Source organism: Lagenorhynchus albirostris, chromosome 4 (assembly GCF_949774975.1).
Source record: "Lagenorhynchus albirostris chromosome 4, mLagAlb1.1, whole genome shotgun sequence".
NCBI lineage: Eukaryota > Metazoa > Chordata > Mammalia > Artiodactyla > Delphinidae > Lagenorhynchus > Lagenorhynchus albirostris.
Genome location: NC_083098.1, coordinates 77,892,966 through 77,915,669, shown reverse-complemented (window position 1 = coordinate 77,915,669; position 22,704 = coordinate 77,892,966). Strand labels below are relative to the sequence as shown.

The 22,704-nt window shown below is 38.2% G+C and overlaps 1 protein-coding gene and 1 non-coding gene across 2 annotated transcripts in view; both read right to left on the bottom strand.

The window, feature by feature from the left end:
- The window catches only part of CORIN (corin, serine peptidase), a 225,691-nt gene that overhangs the window by 172,147 nt on the left and 30,840 nt on the right, over positions 1-22,704 (bottom strand). Inside the window, exon 3 of the mRNA XM_060148234.1 lies at positions 10,060-10,267. Coding sequence (XP_060004217.1) covers positions 10,060-10,267 — 208 coding nt within the window. The remainder of the gene's footprint in view (positions 1-10,059; positions 10,268-22,704) is intronic.
- LOC132520165 (U6 spliceosomal RNA) lies at positions 4,340-4,445 on the bottom strand. Its single transcript, XR_009540522.1, has one exon. It is a non-coding gene; the product is annotated as a U6 spliceosomal RNA (small nuclear RNA).

Here is a 22,704-nt window from a genome sequence, read left to right as displayed (position 1 = left end):
AAATCCTGGAGAGGGTGTGGAGAAAAGGGATTCCTCTTGCAATGTTGGTGGGAATGTAAATTGATACAGCCACTATGGAGAACAGTATGGAGATTCCTTAAAAAACTAAAAGTAGAGCTACCATATGACCCAGCAATCCCACTACTGGGCATATACCCTGAGAAAACCATAATTCAAAGAGTCATGTACCACAATGTTCATTGCAGCCTGTTTACAATAGCCAGGACATGGAAGCAACCTAAGTGTCCATCGACAGATGACTGGATAAAGAAGATGTGACACATATATATAATGGAATATTACTTAGCCATAAAAAGAAACGAAACTGAGTTATTTGTAGTGAGGTGGATGGACCTAGAGTCTGTCATACAGAGTGAAGTAAATCAGAAAGACAGAAACAAATACCGTATGCTAACACATATATATGGAATCTAAAAAAAAAAAAGAAAAAGGTTCTGAAGAACCTAGGGCCAGGACAAGAATAAAGACGCAGACATAGAGAATGGACTTGAGGACACCAGGAAGGGGAAGGGGAAGTTGGGACGTAGTGAGAGAGTAGCATGGACATACATACACTACCAAATGTAAAATAGATAGCTAGTGGGAAGCAGCTGCATAGCACAGGGAGATCAGCTCGGTGCTTTGTGACCACCTAGAGGGGTGGGATAGGGAGGGTGGGAGGGAGATGCAAGGAGATATGGGGATATATGTATATGCATAACTGATTCACTCTGTTATAAAGCAGAAACTAACACATCATTGTAAAGCAATTATACTCCAATAAAGATGTTAAAATAAAAGAATACAGTAAATTTTATAAGCAGAAAAATTTGTTACTTTTTACTAAAAGATTATCAGTAAAATTCAACTCAAAAGTGGTATAGTAATATAATGGTGTGCAGTAGTAGAAATATTGAAAATAAACTGGATGGTGGGGAAGAGGTTTTGTAATTCCGGTATAGCAAATATTTTTGAAAAGATCATTCCTGTATCAACTTTGATGCCATCTTGATTGTTCACCTAGAGGCCATCTCAGTAATCTGGCCATCTTTAGTAATAGGATGGAGTTAGAACAGGAAAACCGTATCATCTGTATATTTGAAATGACAGGCAAATTTTACTCTAACTTTAAATAATGGTAACTAGATTATGGGGTCATTTTTCTAGGGAACTCTGCTGCTTCTAAAAAGGAAGCCTAGGACCTTGATAAGAAATGAACAAACTGTGCCTTCCAGAAAAAGGAATTTTAAATACCTCTTGTTTCTGTCAACATTCTTTTTCTTCCTCTCGAGTGGCTGACACAAAAGTATGCCTAGAACTTTTATTTACCTAACAGGATTTTAGCAAAACCAAAAGCTTAAAAGGTGAACACAAGGTGAATAGAAGATAGCAACATAGCAGAATTCCAATCTTGATTTTAGGAGCAGAACACAGATTTCAGGCTGAAAAGCAAGCTGATCTTAATACCTAGAGTCAAAAATTCTATTTGCTACCGTGAACCTTTCAACTCTGAGCAAAAGCCAAGCCACCCAAGGCACACAGGTGTTCCCAGCAGATAATCTGACATTTCCCCAAGGTGACACACTGTAAATATTTGTTTAACATTTATTTAGCTGAGAACCTGACAGTTGCAACAGAGAAAAAGAGGGCTTTGTCTGGCAGGGTCCCAATCTGCAAGCCCCACTGGGCAAAACAGAAGTCCTGCAGATAACTGGGCCCATCGTTTCTGAAGGCAGTTAGGTGACTCCTTGCTGCTACTGGATCCATGGGAGTGTCAACGCAACCCTCCCCAAGGCCCCCAACGGGATTCTCTATTATTACCAAAGCAAATATAAAAGTGTCCCTGAGAAAAGTTATGGTAGATTTAATTTTCTTCTCTTTTCATAAGTTTTTAGAGCTCCTTTAATCAGGGCCATGGGCCATGAGTGAACCTGCCCCTTAATCTATGGGAAACTAATTGACCATAAGATGCTGGACTCCTTGTCCCATTTTCTCCACTAAGCTCTCACCAGTCAGTTTAAATATCTCTAGTGATAACAACTCACCATTTCCTGAGACAACATTTCATATATATACAACTTTAGTATCCATAAAGTTCTCACTTTAGTTAAGTTAGAATTTACTTCTTTATGACTTTCAGTTCCTGGTTCCATTTTTGCCCTGTGGAAGCATAGAGAAAAAGTGTGCTCCCTCTTCCAGTCGTGGCCCAGGAGATTGGAGGGTGGCCACTGTGCACCCTCAGGGCCTCACATCTCCAGGTCCCCCAACTATTCTTCACATGAACAGATTCTGAACCACTATCCTGGTCATTTTTCTTTAAACATGTTTATCACTGTTTTGTTTCTGCTCTGTACATGACCCTTACATCTAAGATTTTCAACTACAGTTGACCTAAAGTCTTTTTAACTGATGCATATGAGTCAGTATTAAAACAAAAGCACTGAACCACCAAGTCAATCCTCAAGAACAATCTAGTGTTTCCTCCTCTATTAGATCCAGGATTTTGACAGAAATGAACAAGAACAAGTTAATGTACTTTAGCTGGTTGTTCTGCCAACGGATGCTCACTCAGAAGGAAGTTAAATCATCTCTGGGAATACCATCCAACTCGATTCAAAGTTGTAATTATTTAACACACATATAGAATTTGATTTATGCATGAGTTTTCAGGAACGTATCAATTATACAAAGCAATGCACAACCATTATCAATGGAGTTTGAACTCCCATTTACCTAGACATTTAGGGGAGCTCCCTAATGGAAGAGTTTATTTATTGATCCATTTATTCCAACAAATATTTATTGAGCACCTACTATGTGTTGGGCACTGCTCTGAACACTGGGTATACAACAGTGTGCAAAGTCAGTAAGTTCTCTGCCATTGTGGTACTTAAATAAAGTAAGACAGACAACATACAGACAAGCAAAAAGGGACACAGCCTTGCTGCAGTGTAAGATAACAGAACTACCGAGGGTGATCAGAGAATATTTCTCCACAGAGATGTCTTTTGAACAGAGGGCATAGATCAAGGGGATAGATCCATCCTGGCAAAGGGAACAGCATGTGAAAAGGAAGCTGGGGAAAGGTGGGCATTTTTGAGAAAGGTCAGTGCAGCTGTGGCAGGGTTGATGACACCAGAGAAGCAAGGAAGGCTTCAAAAGCCATGGCAAAAAGTTCAGCTTATAATCTAAGTCTAAGAGAAAGCCCTTGAATGGGTAGAGGCAGGGGAGTGACATCATCTAATTTGTGCTTTTATTTTTTTTCCCTTTCAGTTTTATTTAGACATAACTGCCATACAGCACTGTGTAAGTTTAGGATGTACAGCTAATAATGACCACAATAGGTTTAGAAAATATCCATCATCTCATACAGATACAAAATTAAAGAAATAGAAAAAAATATTTTTCCTTGTGATGAGAATTCTTAGGATCTACTCTCTTTAACAACTTTCATGTAATAACGTACGGCAGTGCTAATTGTGTTTTTATATCATAATGTTGACAGCTAAGTGGAAAATGGATTAGAAGATGAAAAGAATGAGAAAAATATGCAAATCTTGCATCTCTGAAAGAGGTGATGAAGTTTATACCCTCCCAGAAACTCACACACCATCTCTGACTACTATATCAATAATAGTACTATTTATATTTAATAATAATTTACTTATTGTTTATAACAATACTACTTATGGAGAAGTTAACTGTGTGCTGGGGAGTGCAGAGCATACATGAGCACTGTATAAATCATTCTGTTTAATACACACAAACCAACCCTATGAAGAGGGTATTATCACTTTAATTAAACAGATGAGGAAACTGAGGGTCAGGAAGGCCAACTGAAGTGCCCAAGGTCTTATAATTGGCAATTGGCAGAGCTGTGGTTTGAATCAGGTTTCATCTGCCCCCCCAAACTTTCAAGTGCATTCTCTGCATTTACCAGATTAATTTCTCTAGGCTCCAGTGAACATATTTATTTGGGGAAAAGCATAGTGCTTTTGAAGAAGTTCATTTGAAGAACCTCACTCAACCTCTTCCACAATCCTATAGGGATTGAGTAGACAGAAAACTGTCCGGTAGATCCCAGGTTTGAGATATAATCTTTAATCTCTAGTCATTTAGCTAGATAAAGAATTTTTTTCAGATAATTTATCTATTTTCTTGACTAAAAAGTGGATAGCAGAACGTGACATATCTCATCTTTTTTTTGGACAAGTTCAATTAGGTCCTGCATGAGAAATACTGACCCCAAAATAGATGTATTAGCTAAACTTTGATCAGGACGTGATGATCCAGGTATTGTGCTAAATGCTTTAATATGAGTTATCTTAGTCAAAAATCAAAAAATATGGAACACTTCACAAATCTGCATGTCATCCTTGCATTGGGACCACACTAATCTTCACTGTATTGTTCCAATTTAGTACACATGCTCCCAAAGCAAGCACTAGATAAGAATTTTTTATTTCATGTCTACAGATGTTAAGAATATCTGCTAAGCACCTAGGGTCAAATCAACACTCCAGAGGAAAATACCAATAGAAAACACATCCATTTTTAAATGTTAACGATTTATTTCATGAGCAAAGTTTCTCTGCAAAGTACTAGAGGATGTGAGTAGGGTGATGATGATCAGCAATATCTCCTGGGTGTCTTCCAGAAGCAAAGCCAAGGCGGGACCTCTCAGGCCAGTTAACCCCGCTTCAGCTTTGATAAATTCATAGACCTATTATTTCAACCCAGAGGGAAAGGGTGATAGCTACATATCAAAAGCATGTGGCTGCAATGTTTGCTTCCTCTTCCAAACACAGAGATTTTAAGTGTATCCAAAAGTCATCCAGGGGCTTCCCTGGTGGCGCAGCAGTTGAGAGTCCGCCTGCCAATACAGGGAACACGGGTTCGTGTCCCGGTCCGGGAAGATCCCACATGCCGTGGAGCGGCTGGGCCCATGAGCCATGGCCGCTGAGCCTGCGCATCCGGAGCCTGTGCTCCGCAACAGGAGAGGCCACAACAGTGAGAGGCCCGCGTACCGCAAAAAAAAAAAAAAAAAAAAAAGAAAAGTCATCCAGAAACATCTGTTATTCTCCTGGCCTAGGAATTGTTCATCTCTCTCTACCTACATGCTGATATTTTTAAGCTATTCCTTCTAGCCCACATATTTTTAGGGCTACCTGAATTGTTTATCAGTCAAATCTCTGTATTTTGAGTTATATTTCATTGAATCAATATAGTTATGGATTATCCTGTGTTATAAGATATCCTTTAATTATCCTGTATTATAGTCCATGATACACACACTTATTTTTTAATAAATGAAACACTTAATGAAACTGTTTAATTAAACTGTTAAAGTTCATTGTTATATAATATAGTTGAGTACAGTTGAGGTCTCAAAGGGACAGGTTAAAAACCATACTACTTATACATCCCACTCTACCTTTTTTTTTTTTTTTTTGCGGTACGCGGGCCTCTCACTGTTGTGGCCTCTCCCGTTGCGGAGCACAGGCTCCAGACGCGCAGGCTCAGCGGCCATGGCTCACGGGCCCAGCCGCTCCGCGGCATGCGGGATCTTCCCGGACCGGGGCACGAACCCGCATCCCCTGCATCGGCAGGCGGACTCTCAACCACTGCGCCACCAGGGAAGCCCCATTCTACCTTTTTAAATTAAAGTCTAAATGTTATTAAGTACCTATTTTCTCTAGGATGGAATTTAAGCAATTCTCTATTATTTGAATAGTAGAGTAGTAGAGAAAATGAGTAGAACAAATGATCCAAAATAGTGAAATATAAGAAAAAAAGTTTGATATATAAAAATATAAGAATTATTTTCTACAATACATTTTACCTTTCTGAACTTATTTTACTTATTAAATTTAGCTTGCAGATCTCATGCACATGCTAAATGAAAGCAGGAAGCACTGGTCTGAAAGTACAATCATAAAATTAAATATAATAATGAATGTAATAAAATGTAGGACAAGTCCCTGAATGATACCTGAAAATTGACTATAAATTATTACCCACTGTAACAGAAAATGGAAAACTCTCCTATGAGAGCATTTCTCAGGATGAACCAGGTCAGGAGAAAAACAAATTTTACCTAAAAGTACCCTGAAGACTCTGGGCAGCTTAACTAGAATTTTACAACTGATTTAGCTGAGAGTAGAGATTGAATTATCAGAAAAAGGATGATCAAAATGAGTTAAGAGTCCCCTGGAGGCTGAATGCACTCTCTTTCATTGTCTTATATGAAATTTATATCAGTATATATAAATTTCATGGTAAAGAAAGAACTTTCATGTTAAAGAGAGAAACTCTTTTATATAAGTATATAAATTTATATAAGTATATATACACACTCCTGAGTCCATAGAGAAATTAAAGCAAAGAGATATAAGTGAAATTGTTTGAAATTAGGGAGAAATGGAATCCAACTCCAGCAGCCTTAAGTATTCTACTTAATTTTCTTTTAATCCATGTAGTATCCTACATTTTTTCCAGAATCCTTCAATATTTAGCATATGTTAGAAATACTCTGTGCTCTCAATGTCATTAGTACTGCCCCTCCTTTCCAATTCACTGATAGCTATTGCTGACATTTACTGAGCTCTTCATAAAAACCCCTGCACTGTCATTTAATCCTCACGTGAACTTTGTAAAGCACAATGATTATCTCCATTTTACAGATGAGTGGGCTGAGACACGCAGCTCCAGAGCCTGTGTATTGAATGGCGACCCCCAAAAGGCACGTCCATGTCCTAACCTCGGGAACCTGTGAATGTGACCTTATTTGGAAAAATGGTCTTTGTGGCTGTAATTAAGTTAAAGACCTTGCGATGATGAGATCATCTTGGGTTATCTGGACGGGCCCTAAATCCACTGACAAGTGTCCTCACAAGAGCAGACGCACACAGACGAGAAGGCCATGTGAAGATAGAGGCAGAGACTGGAGTGATGTGGCCACAAGTCAAGAGTGATTGACACCACTGGAAGGAAACTGGCAAAGAAAGGAAGTGAGCCTCTCCCCGGGACCCCTGGCACAGTCCCCACCAGACTTTGGACTTCTAGCTTCTAGAACTGTGAGATAATAAATTTCTGTTTAAGCCACCCAGCTTGTAGTAATTTGTTATGGCCGCCCTAGAAAATTAAGACAATCACCACGCTATAATGCCACTGTTCTAGGAACATTAAGGGCCTCTCTACTACCATGCCATAGTTTGACTCTTCGGAAAGATCTAACAGAGTTTCTCTCTTTACCATGAAAGTACCCTCTGCAAATGATTCTTTCAGGGGAAACATTTTCCTGAATGTGGTGTCTGTTAATAGTGCTTCTATACTTACTTCTACAATTCAGAATCTATTGTTTCTTTTCTACTCAGTTTTTATTTTACGGCAATGTAGGTTTTTTCCAGTTAAAATAATAAAAACCTCCTCTAGGTCCATCCACCACACTACAAATAACTCAATTTCATTTCTTTTTATGGCTGAGTAATATTCCATTGTATATATGTGCCACATCTTCTTTATCCAGTCATCTGTTGATGGACACTTAGGTTGCTTCCATGTCCTGGCTATTGTAAATAGAGCTGCAATGAACATTTTGGTACATGACTCTTTTTGAATTATGGTTTTCTTAGGGTATATGCCCAGTAGTGGGATTGCTGGGTCGTATGGCAGTTCTATTTTTAGTTTTTTAAGGAACCTCCATACTGTTCTCCATAGTGGCTGTATCAATTTACATTCCCACCAACAGTGCAAGAGGGTTCCCTTTTCTCCACACCCTCTCCAGCATTTATTGTTTGTAGATTTTTTGATGATGGCCATTCTGACCAGTGTGAGATGATAGTGAAGTAAGTCAGAAAGAGAAAAACAAATACTGTATGCTAACACATATATATGGAATCTAAAAAAAAAAAAAAAAAAAAAAGGTCATGAAGAACCTAGGGGCAAGACAGGAATAAAGATGCAGACCTACTAGAGAATGGGCGTGAGGATATGGGGAGGGCGAAGGGTAAGCTGGGACAAAGTGAGAGCGTGGCATGGACATATATACACTACCAAACGTAAAATAGATAGCTAGTGGGAAGCAGCCGCATAGCACAGGCAGATCAGCTCGGTGCTTTGTGACCACCTAGAGGGGTGGGATAGGGAGGGTGGGAGGGAGGGAGACGCAAGAGGGAAGACATATGGGAACATATGTATATGTATAACTGATTCACTTTGTTATAAAGCAGAAACTAACACAGCATTGTAAAGCAATTATACTCCAATAAAGATGTTAAAAATAATAATAAAAACCTTTGTCTATTCAAAACTTTCTTTGTACATTAAATTAGTACAAATAACATGGAACCTATCTGTACTTAAAAATGCAATTCATTTTCTCATTACTACTCTGAAAACTTTCTAACATTTTAATTCAGAAAATAACTGATGTTATATATGATTATGTACTTAACAGTGCTTTGAAATTTTAAAAAACTGTATACTTACTAATTCAGATATTCCATAACATACTTGTATTGATTTACTCTCACTGAAAATTATTACTTCAATATAATATCGAAATTACATTATTTCAATATAATATAATATTGAAATTGTATTACTTCAAAAAGATGGGAATGCGTTCAAAGGTACAAACTTCTAGTTATAAAATAAATAAGTCATGGAGATGTAATGTACAGCATGGTGACTATGGTTAATAATACCATATTGTTGGGCTTCCCTGGTGGTGCAGTGGTTGAGAGTCCGCCTGCCGATGCAGGGGACACGGGTTCGTGCCCCAGTCCGGGAAGACCCCGCATGCCGCGGAGCGGCTGGGCCCGTGAGCCATGGCCGCTGATCCTGAGCATCCGGAGCCTGTGCTCCGCAACGGGAGAGGCCACAGCAGTGAGAGGCCCACGTACCGCAATAAAAAAATAAAAAAAATAAAAAACATGTTGTATATTTGAAAGTTAAGAGAGATCTCAAAAGTTCTCATCACAAGAAAAAAAATTTGTAACTGTGTGGTGATGGATGTTAACTAGACCTATTGTAGTGATCACTTCACAATATACACATACATTGTATCTTTAGGTTGTACACCTGAGACTAATATAATGTTATATGTCAATTATACCTCAATTTAAAAAAAAAAAAGAAATGCGCTTACAAGACACAGACACAAGTACACCGACTCACATGTTCTCCCCCACCCTCCCAAAGAAGAAAATTCTTTCTAATCCTATTCGATATTGTGCTGGACAGTCTCTGTTTGTCACTCTGCATCTACCCTTCATCCTCCTCACCCTGCTCTGGGCTCCAGTGTGGACCGTAAGAATCACCGAGCATCTCACCCGTACCTGATTTAGATGAGATTTGGGACTTCTGAACTGATGATATTGGGATGAGATTTTGGATCTCATCTATTGCACTCACATCAATTGCTCACCCTTGCCCAATTGTTGTAGGTGAGTTCAGTCGGTAGGAGGCCCTGGCAGAGGAGAGGGCAAGAGGAGAGTGAGGTCAGGGCATCTATTCCTTCTTCTCTCTCCCTGCAGGACTGAAGGGCAGTGGCTGTGCCCCTGTGTCTCGAGTCACAGAACTTGGCTTGTCGGGAGACCCCCTGCCCACAACTACAGCTTTTTCCAGGTCTGCCTGCTCTTTGCCTCTTTCAAGTCTTGAGTAGTGGAACTGCATCGCATTATCATGAGACCCTGGTGCCTCTCATCCTTACTTGTTCTCTTAACCCTGCCCACACCGCCATAAATCGTCTCTCCAAAAAAACTTTTCCATCGCCCTTGGAGTGTGCTGTCTTCTACCAGACCCTCAGCGAAACAGCTACTGACTACCCCAGCTGATAACCTCCATCTAATAGCCTGAATGATTTCTTCCCATAAATCAAATTATCCCAGATTTCCCAAAAATGTCTACTTCAAAAGGATTACAACTGGTGTGGGATTTTTTTTTTCCTTTAACAACAACCAAACTAAAAGTGGGTAGCTCGGGGTGATTTTGTTCTTCTCAGACACTTCTGCTACCACTGACTCTTATCACTGAATGCTTTTCATTCCAAAATACCTGTCATCACCATCACCGATGCACTCGGGGAAGGCAAGGCTGCAGCCAAAAAGCATGATATGTTGATAGCAACCAAGGCGATGGAGGTACATGAAAAACTTGAGGAACTTCTCCATTTCCATGTTTTTAACAATAGAGAGGAGAGGTGTCAGCGTGGTGTGGTAGGGCAGCATCTGACACTGGCTGTGAGTGATGTTCATGCAGGCACCTGAGAAGGCAAGACAATTATGTTTAGGAAAAGACACATCAGAATTATATGTTTATAAACTCATTTGATATGATAGACTAATGTGTTCATACAATAAAATATATTCTGTAAGTCAGAATGATTATAGATATACAGTAAGGCACATACATACATAGCAGCATTATTTATAATTGCCAAGATATGGAAGCGACCTAAGTGTCCATCAACAGATGAATGAATAAAGATGTGGTGTGTGTATATATATATATATATATATATATATATATATATATATACCACGTCTGTATTGTATAATACGGGAAATGTAACCAATATTTTATAGTAACTATAAATGGAGTGTAACCTTTAAAAATTGTATAAAAATAAATTTTTTTAAAAGAAAGCAAGAAAAAAGTGTGTGTGTGTGTGTGTGTGTGTGTGTGTGTGTGTGTGTGTGTGTGGTCATGAAATCAAGCTGTCAATACTCACAAAGGGATAGCATCTGTGTGCTGGGAAAATATGTGGAAAAATACACTCTCACACCTAGCCAATGGGCAATCACTATTCTGGATCACAGCTGGGAAGGGCAATATGTATCAAACAAATATTTTAAACATGCATAGCCTCTGACACTGTAATATTTCTAAAAATTTATAAGGAATTAATCATGGTTGTGCACATGGATTTATCTACAGGGATCTTCATCTCTGCACAGTTTATACTTTTTAAAAGATAGCAATCACCTAAACATTCAACAAAGGGAACTGGTTTAAAATATATGGAACAAACAACAGAATGCTCAGCTACATGAAAGATGCCTTAGAAGACTATTAATCACATAGAACAAGGCTTATAATAAATAAAAATTGCAAATCACAAAACAATATGTATACCATGATCCTGTCTTTAAAAATACACGATTATTCAAGGATTTCCAACCCTGCCCATGTTTAGGGTCAGCTCAGAGACTCTGACCTCATTTTCTTCCAAGCTGGCTCTCCCGAGCATTACCACCTCCATGGCCTTTCCTTCTCCTTCATGCCATAAATTTGCATGGTTGGCCGAAAGCTTAAGGGCATGACATTTTTTTGGACCTCATCAAACTCATAATACAAAATGGGAAATAAAAGCATCAGAAAAGAAGAAAAATCCAGATTAAAATCTGTATATAGAACACAGATAGACATAAACATGAATTCAGCTTTGCATGAGGGCCGAGGTGGGGAGTTCGGGGCAAGTTTCACAAGTATGACACTCAAATCTTTTAGGAGGGAAGTTAAAATGCATTTCAGTTTGGGGAGCATTAGAGGCTGGAAGAAGGTATAGAGAGTAGACTTCAAAATGACACAATTATATGTATTGTGCTATAAGCAGAAAAGCTTGCTTAGAGGAGCTAAGAGTAAATTTATCTCCAACAAAAATATGAAATCATTCAGTATCAAGAAAACATTTATTACAAATCGAGCTTGTGCCAGGCACCACAACAGGTACTCAGATCTCCTAGTTCAGAATTATCTCATTTTCACAACCCAGTAAAGTGATATCATATCTATATTACACATGAGGAAATTCAATATCAGAAACCCTAAGACATCTGCCCAGGAGTGCATAGCTATTATGTGGAAATTCCAGATCTTCAAAGCTATGCTTTCTGAGAAATTTCCATTTGGAGCCACCCTAAGCTAATGCAAAGGGGGTTATGATGTGAAAAACAGTTCTTTAAGAAGTTAATTCCTAATGGCCCATGAAAGGAAGAGGCTAAAAAGCACATAGTGATATATCACATAGTCTGCATTTAAATTCATAGATAATATACCATGTATTCTGATCACATTATCATTCATTTTACATTGCATTATTTTCTTTAGGGGTCATCAGCTTTGGGGTTTATACACTTGATTATAAACCGTATTTGGTGAGATGACCAAAAGGCTCATTTACCCCACCGAGGCAAAGAAAACACAACACCGAGAGAGCATTTGAAAAATACATGATAATGAGGAAAATCATATTTTGGTTGGCTATACTATGTTCATGGCAGTGTGAGTTGCACAAGAGATTTCCTAATAGCAAATTCCCTTGGGAAAAGAGAAAATGATAAAATAATAGTCTGAAACCTTAAAATATGTCTCAAAATAATTGGTATGGACAAAAATAATAATGTCTTATATTTATAAAATGGTTTTCTAAAGTTTTCCAAACCACTCTTATTAGGATTATAATCTCTCATTATAAATGAAGAAACTAAGGCTCTCATAGGTATGTAGGTAGATAGAAAGGTGATGGATGGATGGACGGGATGGGTAGACAAATAGGTAGCCAGGGAGACAGACAAAAAGTGATTTGCAGGGACTTCCCTGGTGGCGCAGTGGTTAAGAATCCACCTGCCAATGCAGGGCACACAGGTTCAATCCCTGGTCCAGGAAGATACCACATGCCACAGAGCAACTAAGCCCATGCACCACAACTACTGAGCCTGTGCTCTAGAGCCCGAGAGCCACAACTATTGAGCCCACGCGCTGCAACTACTGAAGCTTGTGTGCCTAGAGCCCATGCTCTGCAACAAGAGAAGCCACCACAATAAGCCCGCGCACCACAGTGAAGAGTAGCTGTGGTGTACCCGCTCGCAGCCACTAGAGAAAGCCTGTGCAGCCAAAGATAAATTAATTAATTATTTTTTTTTAAAAGTGATTTGCAGACGGACACCCAGTCAGTAATAGAAGCAGGACTGATACATGTGTCCTCCACCTCTTAGGACAACATTCTTCCCACTATACCGCAGCTGTCAGTAGCAGAGCAAATGCCAAAGGAATTCAAGAGCAAGAATTCAATGTAGAGTGAACGATCAGGGAAGATTTAATGAAGAGGAAGAACTTGATTTGCTGGTTGAAAGATATCTAAGGTCTGGACTGGCAGAAGGGTTAAAAACTGTAAGAGAAGCATTGACATATATACACTACCAAATGTAAAATAGATAGCTAGTGGGAAGCAGCCGCATAGCACAGGGAGATCAGGTTGGTGGTTTGTGTCCACCTAGAGGGGTGGGATAGGGAGGGTGGGATAGGGAGGGTGGGAGGGAGACGCAAGAGGGAGGGGATATAGGGACATATGTATACATATAGCTGATTCACTTTGTTATACAGCAGAAACTAACAACATTGTAAAGCAATTATACTCCAATAAAGATGTTAAAAAAAAAAAAAACAGGGTACTTAACGAGTGGTAGAGAAAAATTACTACAAAGACAGAATCATAATTGCATGTAACACAGAATGACCAAAACACTTGAATCTGGGCAGAAAGGTTCAACAAACTTAGCTGAGAATTTGCTAACAGCCAACAAATATAAAAGGGAATTACTCTTTAAGACTCTTGATTTCAGGGCTTTTATATTCAAGTAACTGTGTAAATTTCCTATCATTCCTACTGTCTCAACCTGTGTGTCAAATATTCTTTTTTCCCAGAATGTTCCATTGTTTTTGAAACATGTAACTCTAGTTTTGTATTTGTGCACATTCTCACGAGGGGCAAATGAGTTTTCATAAGTCAGCTACATGCTGGGCACCAGGCAGAGTCATTTCTCTGAGGGGAAAGGGAAGGGCACTTTTGGAAATGGACTCATTTGTTGCTGCTCCCTCTAATTTGGTTTTCATAGGGTAAAGAAAAGGGTGGAATGTTTGTTTTTCTTCCCTGAGAATTTACTACTGAGTCTAATAGAAATTAGAAGTCAGGGTTGCTACATAAGAATGTATAAAAAATACAATAGATGTAATTAACCATAGCATTCCTATAGACATCATAATGTGTCTTTTAAATAATAGTTACTTTAAATTGGGGAACTTGGGGAGGAGAAGTTAGAAACAGATCTGAAGAGCAAAATTGCTTCCTGATTCAATGGATTTCTGGTGAAGCAGAAATATTTATTCTAATTAGCTCTTAAATTCTAAAACAGCACTACTAATAAGGCATGATTTAATAACAAATTTTCAGAGTATGCACTGATTACAAGATAGGTCCCAATTTCAGAAAAAAATTAAATATGAAAAATAAAATGCTGCTTGCATTTGAGAAGATGAGTTTTTGATTTTTTGTTTTGTTTTCTTAATCTGACTCAGTAGTTTCTAGATCAAACTGGGGCTTTCTCTACTCATATCACATTGCTAATACTTCTAGATGCAGTAATTAGGAAGGAAAGATGGGTCTGTTTTAAGAGCTTTCCTTATGTTCATTTGGAAATTATGATAAATTCTGTGTTGTCTACTTCTGGAATTAGGTAATGTGGAGTTAGAAATTAGTTTCTTATATGCTTTTTTTTAATGTAAAATTAACTTAAGAAACTTCTGACTTACACAGAATTTATTTCAACAATGGGTTCTTTTAAAAATCCATTAAAATCAAATAAAAATCATTTTTAAATAAAAGCAAAATAGTATCTAAACCATAATGATTATAACAGATAATAGTGTTATTAGACAGGAAAAATCTTCTTAAATTAAAAATCATGAAGTATCAACTTTCTAAAGTACTTTGCTATCTTTTGTCTAGTAACCTAACAGGAAAACTTGGTAACCTTTCTGACTTCCTATTTATGATTTCACACTTAATTGAAGGACTACTAGTAAAGATTCCACTGTAACAGGAGGCAATATTTTAACAGAGCATGGTTGGTTTGCCCTAACTTAGCTAAACTGACTTATTTTAACTCATGAATTTGCTTCACAGGATTTCCTCGTGGAGGCTTCTACACTTGTCTTACTTCCACATCCTGAGAATCCGATGGGGTTGTAAAGGAGAGTTCTCTGTACACAGCCCTTTTCAGTGGTTTGGGAAGAAAGTCATGGCAGGGTTGGCCTCTTCACACGTTTTCCTTTCCATTTCTGCCATCCGGTCTGTCAAATTTTGTTGTTGTTTTCCCAGATGATATCTTTTATTCCCACCTCTACAGTTTAAATCCCAGCCTTTTATGGTCATATCTCCCACTTTTATCTGAATATTTTTGTCCTCAATATTTACTGTAAAACTGTAACACTCCTGGCATTGTTCTTGGCCCTTCCACATACATTGGCTCATTTGCCCTCCTCACAAGTTACTCAGTTTCACAGCTGAGGAAACAAGGTTAAGTAATTTCCCACAAGATGCACACAGCTAAACCTAAACATCCATCAACAGAGGCATGGATAAAGAGGATGTAGTATAGATACAATGGAAAATTACTCAGCCATAAAAAAAGAATGAAATAATGCCATTTGCAGCAACATGGATGGACGTAGAGATTATCATGATAAGTGAAGTAAGCCAGACAGAGGAAAATAAATATATGATATCACTTACATGTGGAATCTAAAAAATAATTGATACAAATGAACTTATTTACAAAACAGAAATAGACTCACAGACACAGAAAAAAAAGACTTATGGTTACCAAAGGGGAAAAGGTGGGGAGGGACAAATTAGGAATTTGGGATTAACATATATACACTATTATACATAAAATAGATAAACAATAAGGACCTACTGTATGGCACAGGGAACTATATTCAATATCTTGTAATAATCTGTAATGGAAAAGAATCTGAAAATATATATATATAAAACACACACACACATATATAACTGAATCACTTTGTTGTACATCTGAAACTAACACAACATTGTAAATCAACTATACTTCAATAAAAAAATATTTTAAGTTAAAAAAGTTAAAGATTCACACAGCTAATAATGTCAAAGCTGAAATTCAACTCGTCATCCTAACCCAAATCCAAGTCTCTTTCCATCAACAGCTGTGTCCATAATCCAAACATTATAGTTGAAGACATCGTCTCCCCTGAATTTTTCTTTTTTTTGTTAAAGTTATTGTGACACAGTACTGCTCACTTTATTTTTACTTATTTATTTTTAAATTCATTTATTTATTTTGGCTGCGTTGGGTCTTCACTGCTGTGCGTGGGCTTTCTCTAGTTGCAGTGAGTGGGGGCTACTCTTCGTTGCAGTGCACAGGCTTCTCATTGCAGTGGCTTCTCTTGTTGAGGAGCACAGGCTCTAGGCACGTGGGCTTCAGTAGTTGTGGCACACGGGCTCAGTAGTTGTGGTTCGCGGGCTCTAGAGTGCAGGCTCAGTAGTTGTGGTGCACAGGCTTAGTTGCTCCACGGCATGTGAGATCTTCCTGGACCAGGGCTCGAACCCGGGTCTCCTACATTGGCAGGCTGATTCTTAACTACTGTGCCACCAGGGAAGCCCCTCCCCTGAATTTCTACCACCCTCAGTGGGGCCCCATGAGATCCATGGAGGCAGGTGGGGTCTTTTTTACTACTCATTCAACAAATACTTATTGAGCTCCTACTCTGTGTCAGGCACTGCTCTAGGTGCAGAGCAAATGACATGATACAAAACAAAGTCCCTGCCCTTATGGAGCTTATAGTCTAGTCAGGCGAGACAAAAAACAAACACAAATAAATATTGTCTGGCATTGATATACATAGTCATAGTCCTAATGCTCAGCAAGAAACAAAGAAGCAGATGTGCCTCTTTAAGGAGAGACTAATATCACAATAAATCTATTCTTACTAGGACAGGACAAAGGACTATTAGTTTTGAAAGTGAACTCCTTCCTTAAGAAATGTACCAGGGCTTCCCTGGTGGCGCAGTGGTTGAGGGTCCGCCTGCCGATGCAGGGGACGCGGGTTCGTGCCCCGGTCCGGGAAGATCCCACATGCCGCCAAGCGGCTGGGCCCGTGAGCCATGGCCACTGAGCCTGTGCGTCCGGAGCCTGTGCTCCGCAGTGGGAGAGGCCACAGCAGTGAGAGGCCCGCGTACCGCAAAAAAATAAAAAAAATAAAAAAAAAATAAATGTACCAGAATTAAATATTCAAGCAGCACCAATATGTATTATAAAATTCAGATGCCAGTCTTTTGATTTCCAATAATTCATATTCATGCTCAAGCATTTTGCTTGTTGCATCCTGTCTTCATTGTTCCTATTATAATATTTAAGTTGTCATCATTTCATATTTACTACAGATTCACAGCCATCAAATAAGAACATCAAAGGGAAGCAAGTGCCTTCCCTCCACTAGATTAATCATAGCAGCTCAGTTGCGGGGGTAAGAAGCCACAGCAAAGGCCTGCTTCAGAGAACCCGCCTTCTCGGGGGACAGCAAAAGTTCCCATAAGCATCCCATTCAAAGTACTCCTGGGCCTCACTATAACATGATCCTAATTTGTTTTCATTATAACAATAGGACTGCCTGTTAAGATCTTGTTTATTTATGTGTTTATTCTCAGTATCCTTCCACATCCAAGTAGACACCTTGTCTTGTGACTAGAAACCACTGGATACCAAAGAGTATACACCCAATAGTTATTCACTGAATGAATGAGATTAAATGGAACAATGTCTTCACTACAAGATTTCTTATTGAACAAGATGGAATTAGACATGAAAAAGGCCAGTATATATGAGACCCTAGGGCACTAATGTTGATGGCTAATATTGCTACAAATATTTTTAACAATCTGTTCCGTAGAACTTACCACGGCACAGGGAACCATCCCATACTGTTCCCTCCACCAGACTGATTCCTATCTTGGACTCCACTCTGGACTATAGTGCAGTAGTTGAAAGTAAAAGAGCAGGAATTACCCTTCGATCCTGTAAAAGGCAAATGTCCCATTATCCTTAGGCATACTCAATTCTTCTAGCATGAGACCTCACCATAGTAGAGGGAAAAAAAGGAAGTTGTGCTTACAAGCTGTAAAGGCTGGAGAAAGATGAATAGATGAGCACCTTTATGCCGGAGCTGCAAAGAGCTCTGAGGAAAGTGTGGGTAAAAATGATGGCTATGGCTGCCAAGACTAGGCTCAAACACTGTAAGCTATGAGAGTTAAGTAAAAGCCAGCTACTCCAAGACTGAGACACAGAAGCCAAAATCTACCTTGAGCCTCGGTCCCACCCCCCAGGCTGTGTGACCTTGGGGAAATTACTTCAGGTCTTAAAACCTCCTAATCTGTAAAGTAGCAATAATGATGTGAATGAGAGGTTGTGAGGATCAAATTTGTCAACTGAGATAAAAAGCTTATCAAAGTCCTCATACTGCTGATGCTCAACTGATATTTCAACAGCATTGGTGTCTCCAGCAAGAAAAAATATACGATTCAGAGAGAGGATAGGATGAGATGAGCTTACTTTGCAGTAAAAGCCTAAATAAACCATTAGTATCTGTTCAAGTTCTCTCTTAATAAAAAACACATCTTAAATTTCATTTCCACTTATTGTTTTATAGTAAAATAAAACAATTTAAAGCTAAGGAAATAGATGAAAAAAATCCTTGAGTACTTTCTAGGCTGAATGTTTGCTAAGTATTTTATATACAGCATTTTATCTAACCCTCCCACAAGCCTATGAAAAAGCTGTTTTTATTCACATTTTACGGATATTGAGACAGATTCAATGAGGGTGAGAAAGTATTCAAGGTTACATAGATGTTAAGTTGTAGAGTTGAAATTAAAATCAAGTCATGCTGATCCCATAATCTGTTCCTGTCTACTGTATCATTCTGTCAAGATACCATTAATTATAAACATCGTAAACTTACTTCATTCATTGTAAAATATTTAGATGAATCTCTTTGAATTCAAGCAATAGAGCTGCTTCTCCATGATTAGTAAGCACTAAACCTTCTCAAAGAAAACACTGAATCTGCTATTAAAAACAGGTTACCCGTCCTCACTGAGGGACGAATTGGATTGGGAATGCTTAGTGTCTATTCCTGGCTGTATTATGAAGTCCACCCAGGTCAGGACTACATCAGCAGAGTGAAATAATGAAGGTCATTCTCTAGTCTAGATAACTCACACGAAAAGTAACATTTTGCGAGAAGGATTTCTGGGACAAACCAATTTAAAAGGATATCGTGTACATTGGAAGATCCGCAAGGGGGTTACAGTAGGATAAGAAGGAACAGAAAGTTACAGACAGGACCTCTCTATGAAGATCCTGGCTTTTTAACTAACTCTAAACATCTGTGAATCTGAACATATTAACTATTTTGTTTCTCATAAGAGAAAATCAAAGAGACAAAAGGCACACTTTCTTAATGAGTCATCTGTGACATTTGTAAAAAGTCTTTACAGACATAATCAAGGCATAGGTAAGCCAATGTCTTGCTAACTTACATTCACACAAAAAAAGTTGAGTACCAAGGATAACGCTGTGTAAATTATCAGACTTAAGTAAGAACTAGCTACTCTTGCCAGGAGAAACATGAGGTTTAGGGTTTAATGTTCTCTACACAGTTACATTTATTCCAGACCTAACATTTTTAATGCAACCTCAAGCCTCTTGGTGAAGTCTTTTGCCAATCTTCAAGCTTTCACAGTCGATATATATATATATATATATATATATATATATATATATATGTATCTCATTCTCTCCTGTCATTCATACACACATCCATACCACCTGATTCTAAGATGTTTAAATGGTAGCTAAATGCTCATAACTTGATGGAACTCATTCATTCAACAAATTCAATGCTTTGACACTGTGAGGCCTATATTTTATTGTAAATTGATTATTCACATTCCATAGAACTAAGTAAGATGTAACATTTCAGCTGTCACATCTCCATCTACCAGTCATTTTTCATTAATTTTAAAAGAACTAGATTGTGTCCCCATATAATTATCTATCTTAGGATTATGAATGATTGAATAATAAAAATAATTCAAATTTATATGGTGCTTTCAAGTTTGTAAAACACCTTTCCCATACTCAGTATGATGGTTCCACAGTCTGATTCAAATTCTCCTTTATTTGTCTCTATTTATGTGGCCTTTGACAAGTTACTGAAATTCTGTTTATCAGTTTCCTCATCTGTAAAATGAAGATAAAAATATCTGTGTTATGGGGTTAGTGTCAGGATTAAATGGTATTTACAAATGCCTATCATTAGCACATATGATAAACTATAAAAGTGTTTGCTATTATTATTATCTCATTTGTGATTCACGGAAACTGAACTAGACGGGAGAGAGATTTGTATCTATGTTATGTAAGTAGGAATACTGAGACAGAGACATTAAGCTTTCATTCTGCACTCTTCCTATATATATAGGATCAAAATTCAAGGTTTCATCAATTGGTTTGGCTTACTTGTAAAATAAAATAATGCTGGGTATTATTTTTTAAAACACTCATTGTTTAAAAACATTAGTTATTCATTGAGAAAATATTTAAGTCTCTATTAAATAAAGGCACTGGGCTTGGTGCTGTGAAATTAAAAAATCATAACTTGAAATTAGACCACATTTTATTTATTTAGCCAAATTGTACTTTAATACAATTTATTTTATTTTATTTATTTAGCCAAATTGTACTTTAATACATATGAAAATTATTTGTTTTTTAATACCAAGAATGGTACAAATAAATTCTATAATGATGAGAGTATAAGAAATCACTTAGTGGTACATCATGTTCATTGATGTCAGAGTTTATTGTAAAAATCATTACCTCACTTGTGGGTAGTTTTAAACTTCGCTGTTCAAAAACATAATGAGATTTCAGTGGATTTCCCAGCCCTATGTAGTTTTATTGGGAATCACACTTCAGGTTTAGTAACAGTCAAAACTTAAGTAACAGAAGAATAAATGACAGGGCAAAGCTGCATACTAAGGTCTGTATTTCTACCAGCTAGGTATTGTGATTCTTAATAGATTTATAAAATGCTCACTCAGATAACCCTTTTTAACCCAGAATGCACTAAATTTAAAATCTGTAACAAGTCAGCCTCAAGTTGAGCTGACATTTACCTTTTTATTCTCTGAATTTACAAAGGAAGATTTTACAGGGTATAAGATCGTAAAGGACGGTGTGTTCTACATACTCAAAAGGAAATTTTTTTTTGGCCACACCCATGGCATGTGGGATCTTAGTTCCCCAACCAGGGATAGAACCCGTGCCCCCCGCAGTGGAAGTGCAGAGTCCTAACCACTGGACCGCCAGGGAATTCCCTCAAAAGGAAATGTTTACAATAAATTTCTAGTACTATTTTTTGGAATGCATATGACATACTATTTCTTTTTAATAAATATACCTTTTATCTTATGACAAGGCAATGTAATATTAGAAAGCAAAACATGAGCAACCACTCAACAAAAAAGAGGGAGGGAGGAGTGGAATGGTTCTTATTAGTTATATCCTCAGCATTACCTCCCCATCCTTAACTAAATAGCAGCCATGAAGTTTGGGAGGCCTTTCCCTACCCCCAGCTCCAGGTATGGGTCCTGACTGGCCAATGACAATCAGCTCATGGCATTGCCTGGCACTGTGCTTAGTTCAAGGGCAGATAGGAGAATGGAGTTGGCCCCATCACAGTAAAAACCCAGGAGTAGAACAGGCTGCATAATTTAAGCATACTCCGGATAAAATGAAAATGAGGGGTCCCTTGGTCAAAAGTTATTTTTATATTAATTCATTTATCTATATCATTCGTAACATTTATATTTATATTATTGCTAATAATTTCAACAAGGTGACAGCATAACATTAAACAGAGTATGGAGTCCGTCTATGCTCAGGGCTCTGTGCAATGGCACAGGTCGGCATGCTTAGGAAACCGGCTGATCATCAGAGAAGAGTCCTCCCTCCCGGAACCTCTACAGCTCTCCACATAGGGACATTTGAGCAGCAGGCCCAGGATCTCTCTATAACTTTTGGTAAGAATTAAAGGTGATCAGTTTACGAGTGTTGGGGCCTCTGATTCTGAAGACTTCTGGTTTTGTATATGACTTGAACATGTCAGAGGCAGAGATAACCAAACACACAAGCAACCCTGGCTTTGTCCACACATTCAAGCACTGCATAAAAGGAGTGCCTCTTCCTGGGAAACCAGATGTGCCTGCACACTGCATTTCACCTCCAACTTGCAGAGTCACACATTTCTCCAGGGAAACTGCCCACACTCGCGACTGGTGAGGGGCCCATGCTCTGTCCTTCTAAGTAGCCGCTTCTCTCCCAAGGTTAGCAAGGACGGAAATCATGGTCTAGTGCCAGTGTTCCAACTACTGTGCTGAAATATTTGCTGCCTTATACCTGCTTCTAAATTATAGTGTACAGAGCAAGGCTAATCCATCACAAGTCGGTCATTTTGAGTCCTTGATACATAAAGAGTTTCTCAAAAAAAACATTAATGACTATATTATATCTTCACTATGGATCGATTAGGGGAATTTGGTCAGATTAAAGCTGAAGACATTTGTTGGGCATTAAAGATTTTCTTCTTTATCAAGAAGATATTAACAAGAAATTTTGGACTAGTTTCTTCCGAAGTGTTACCAACTATAGTAGATAATACATTTGTCAGATGATAAAAAATAGGACTGTGTGTGAAACCTGGCCTTGAAAAATATAAATTGTGAAACATCTCCACTCCCCGCCTTTTTTGTGTTAGGAT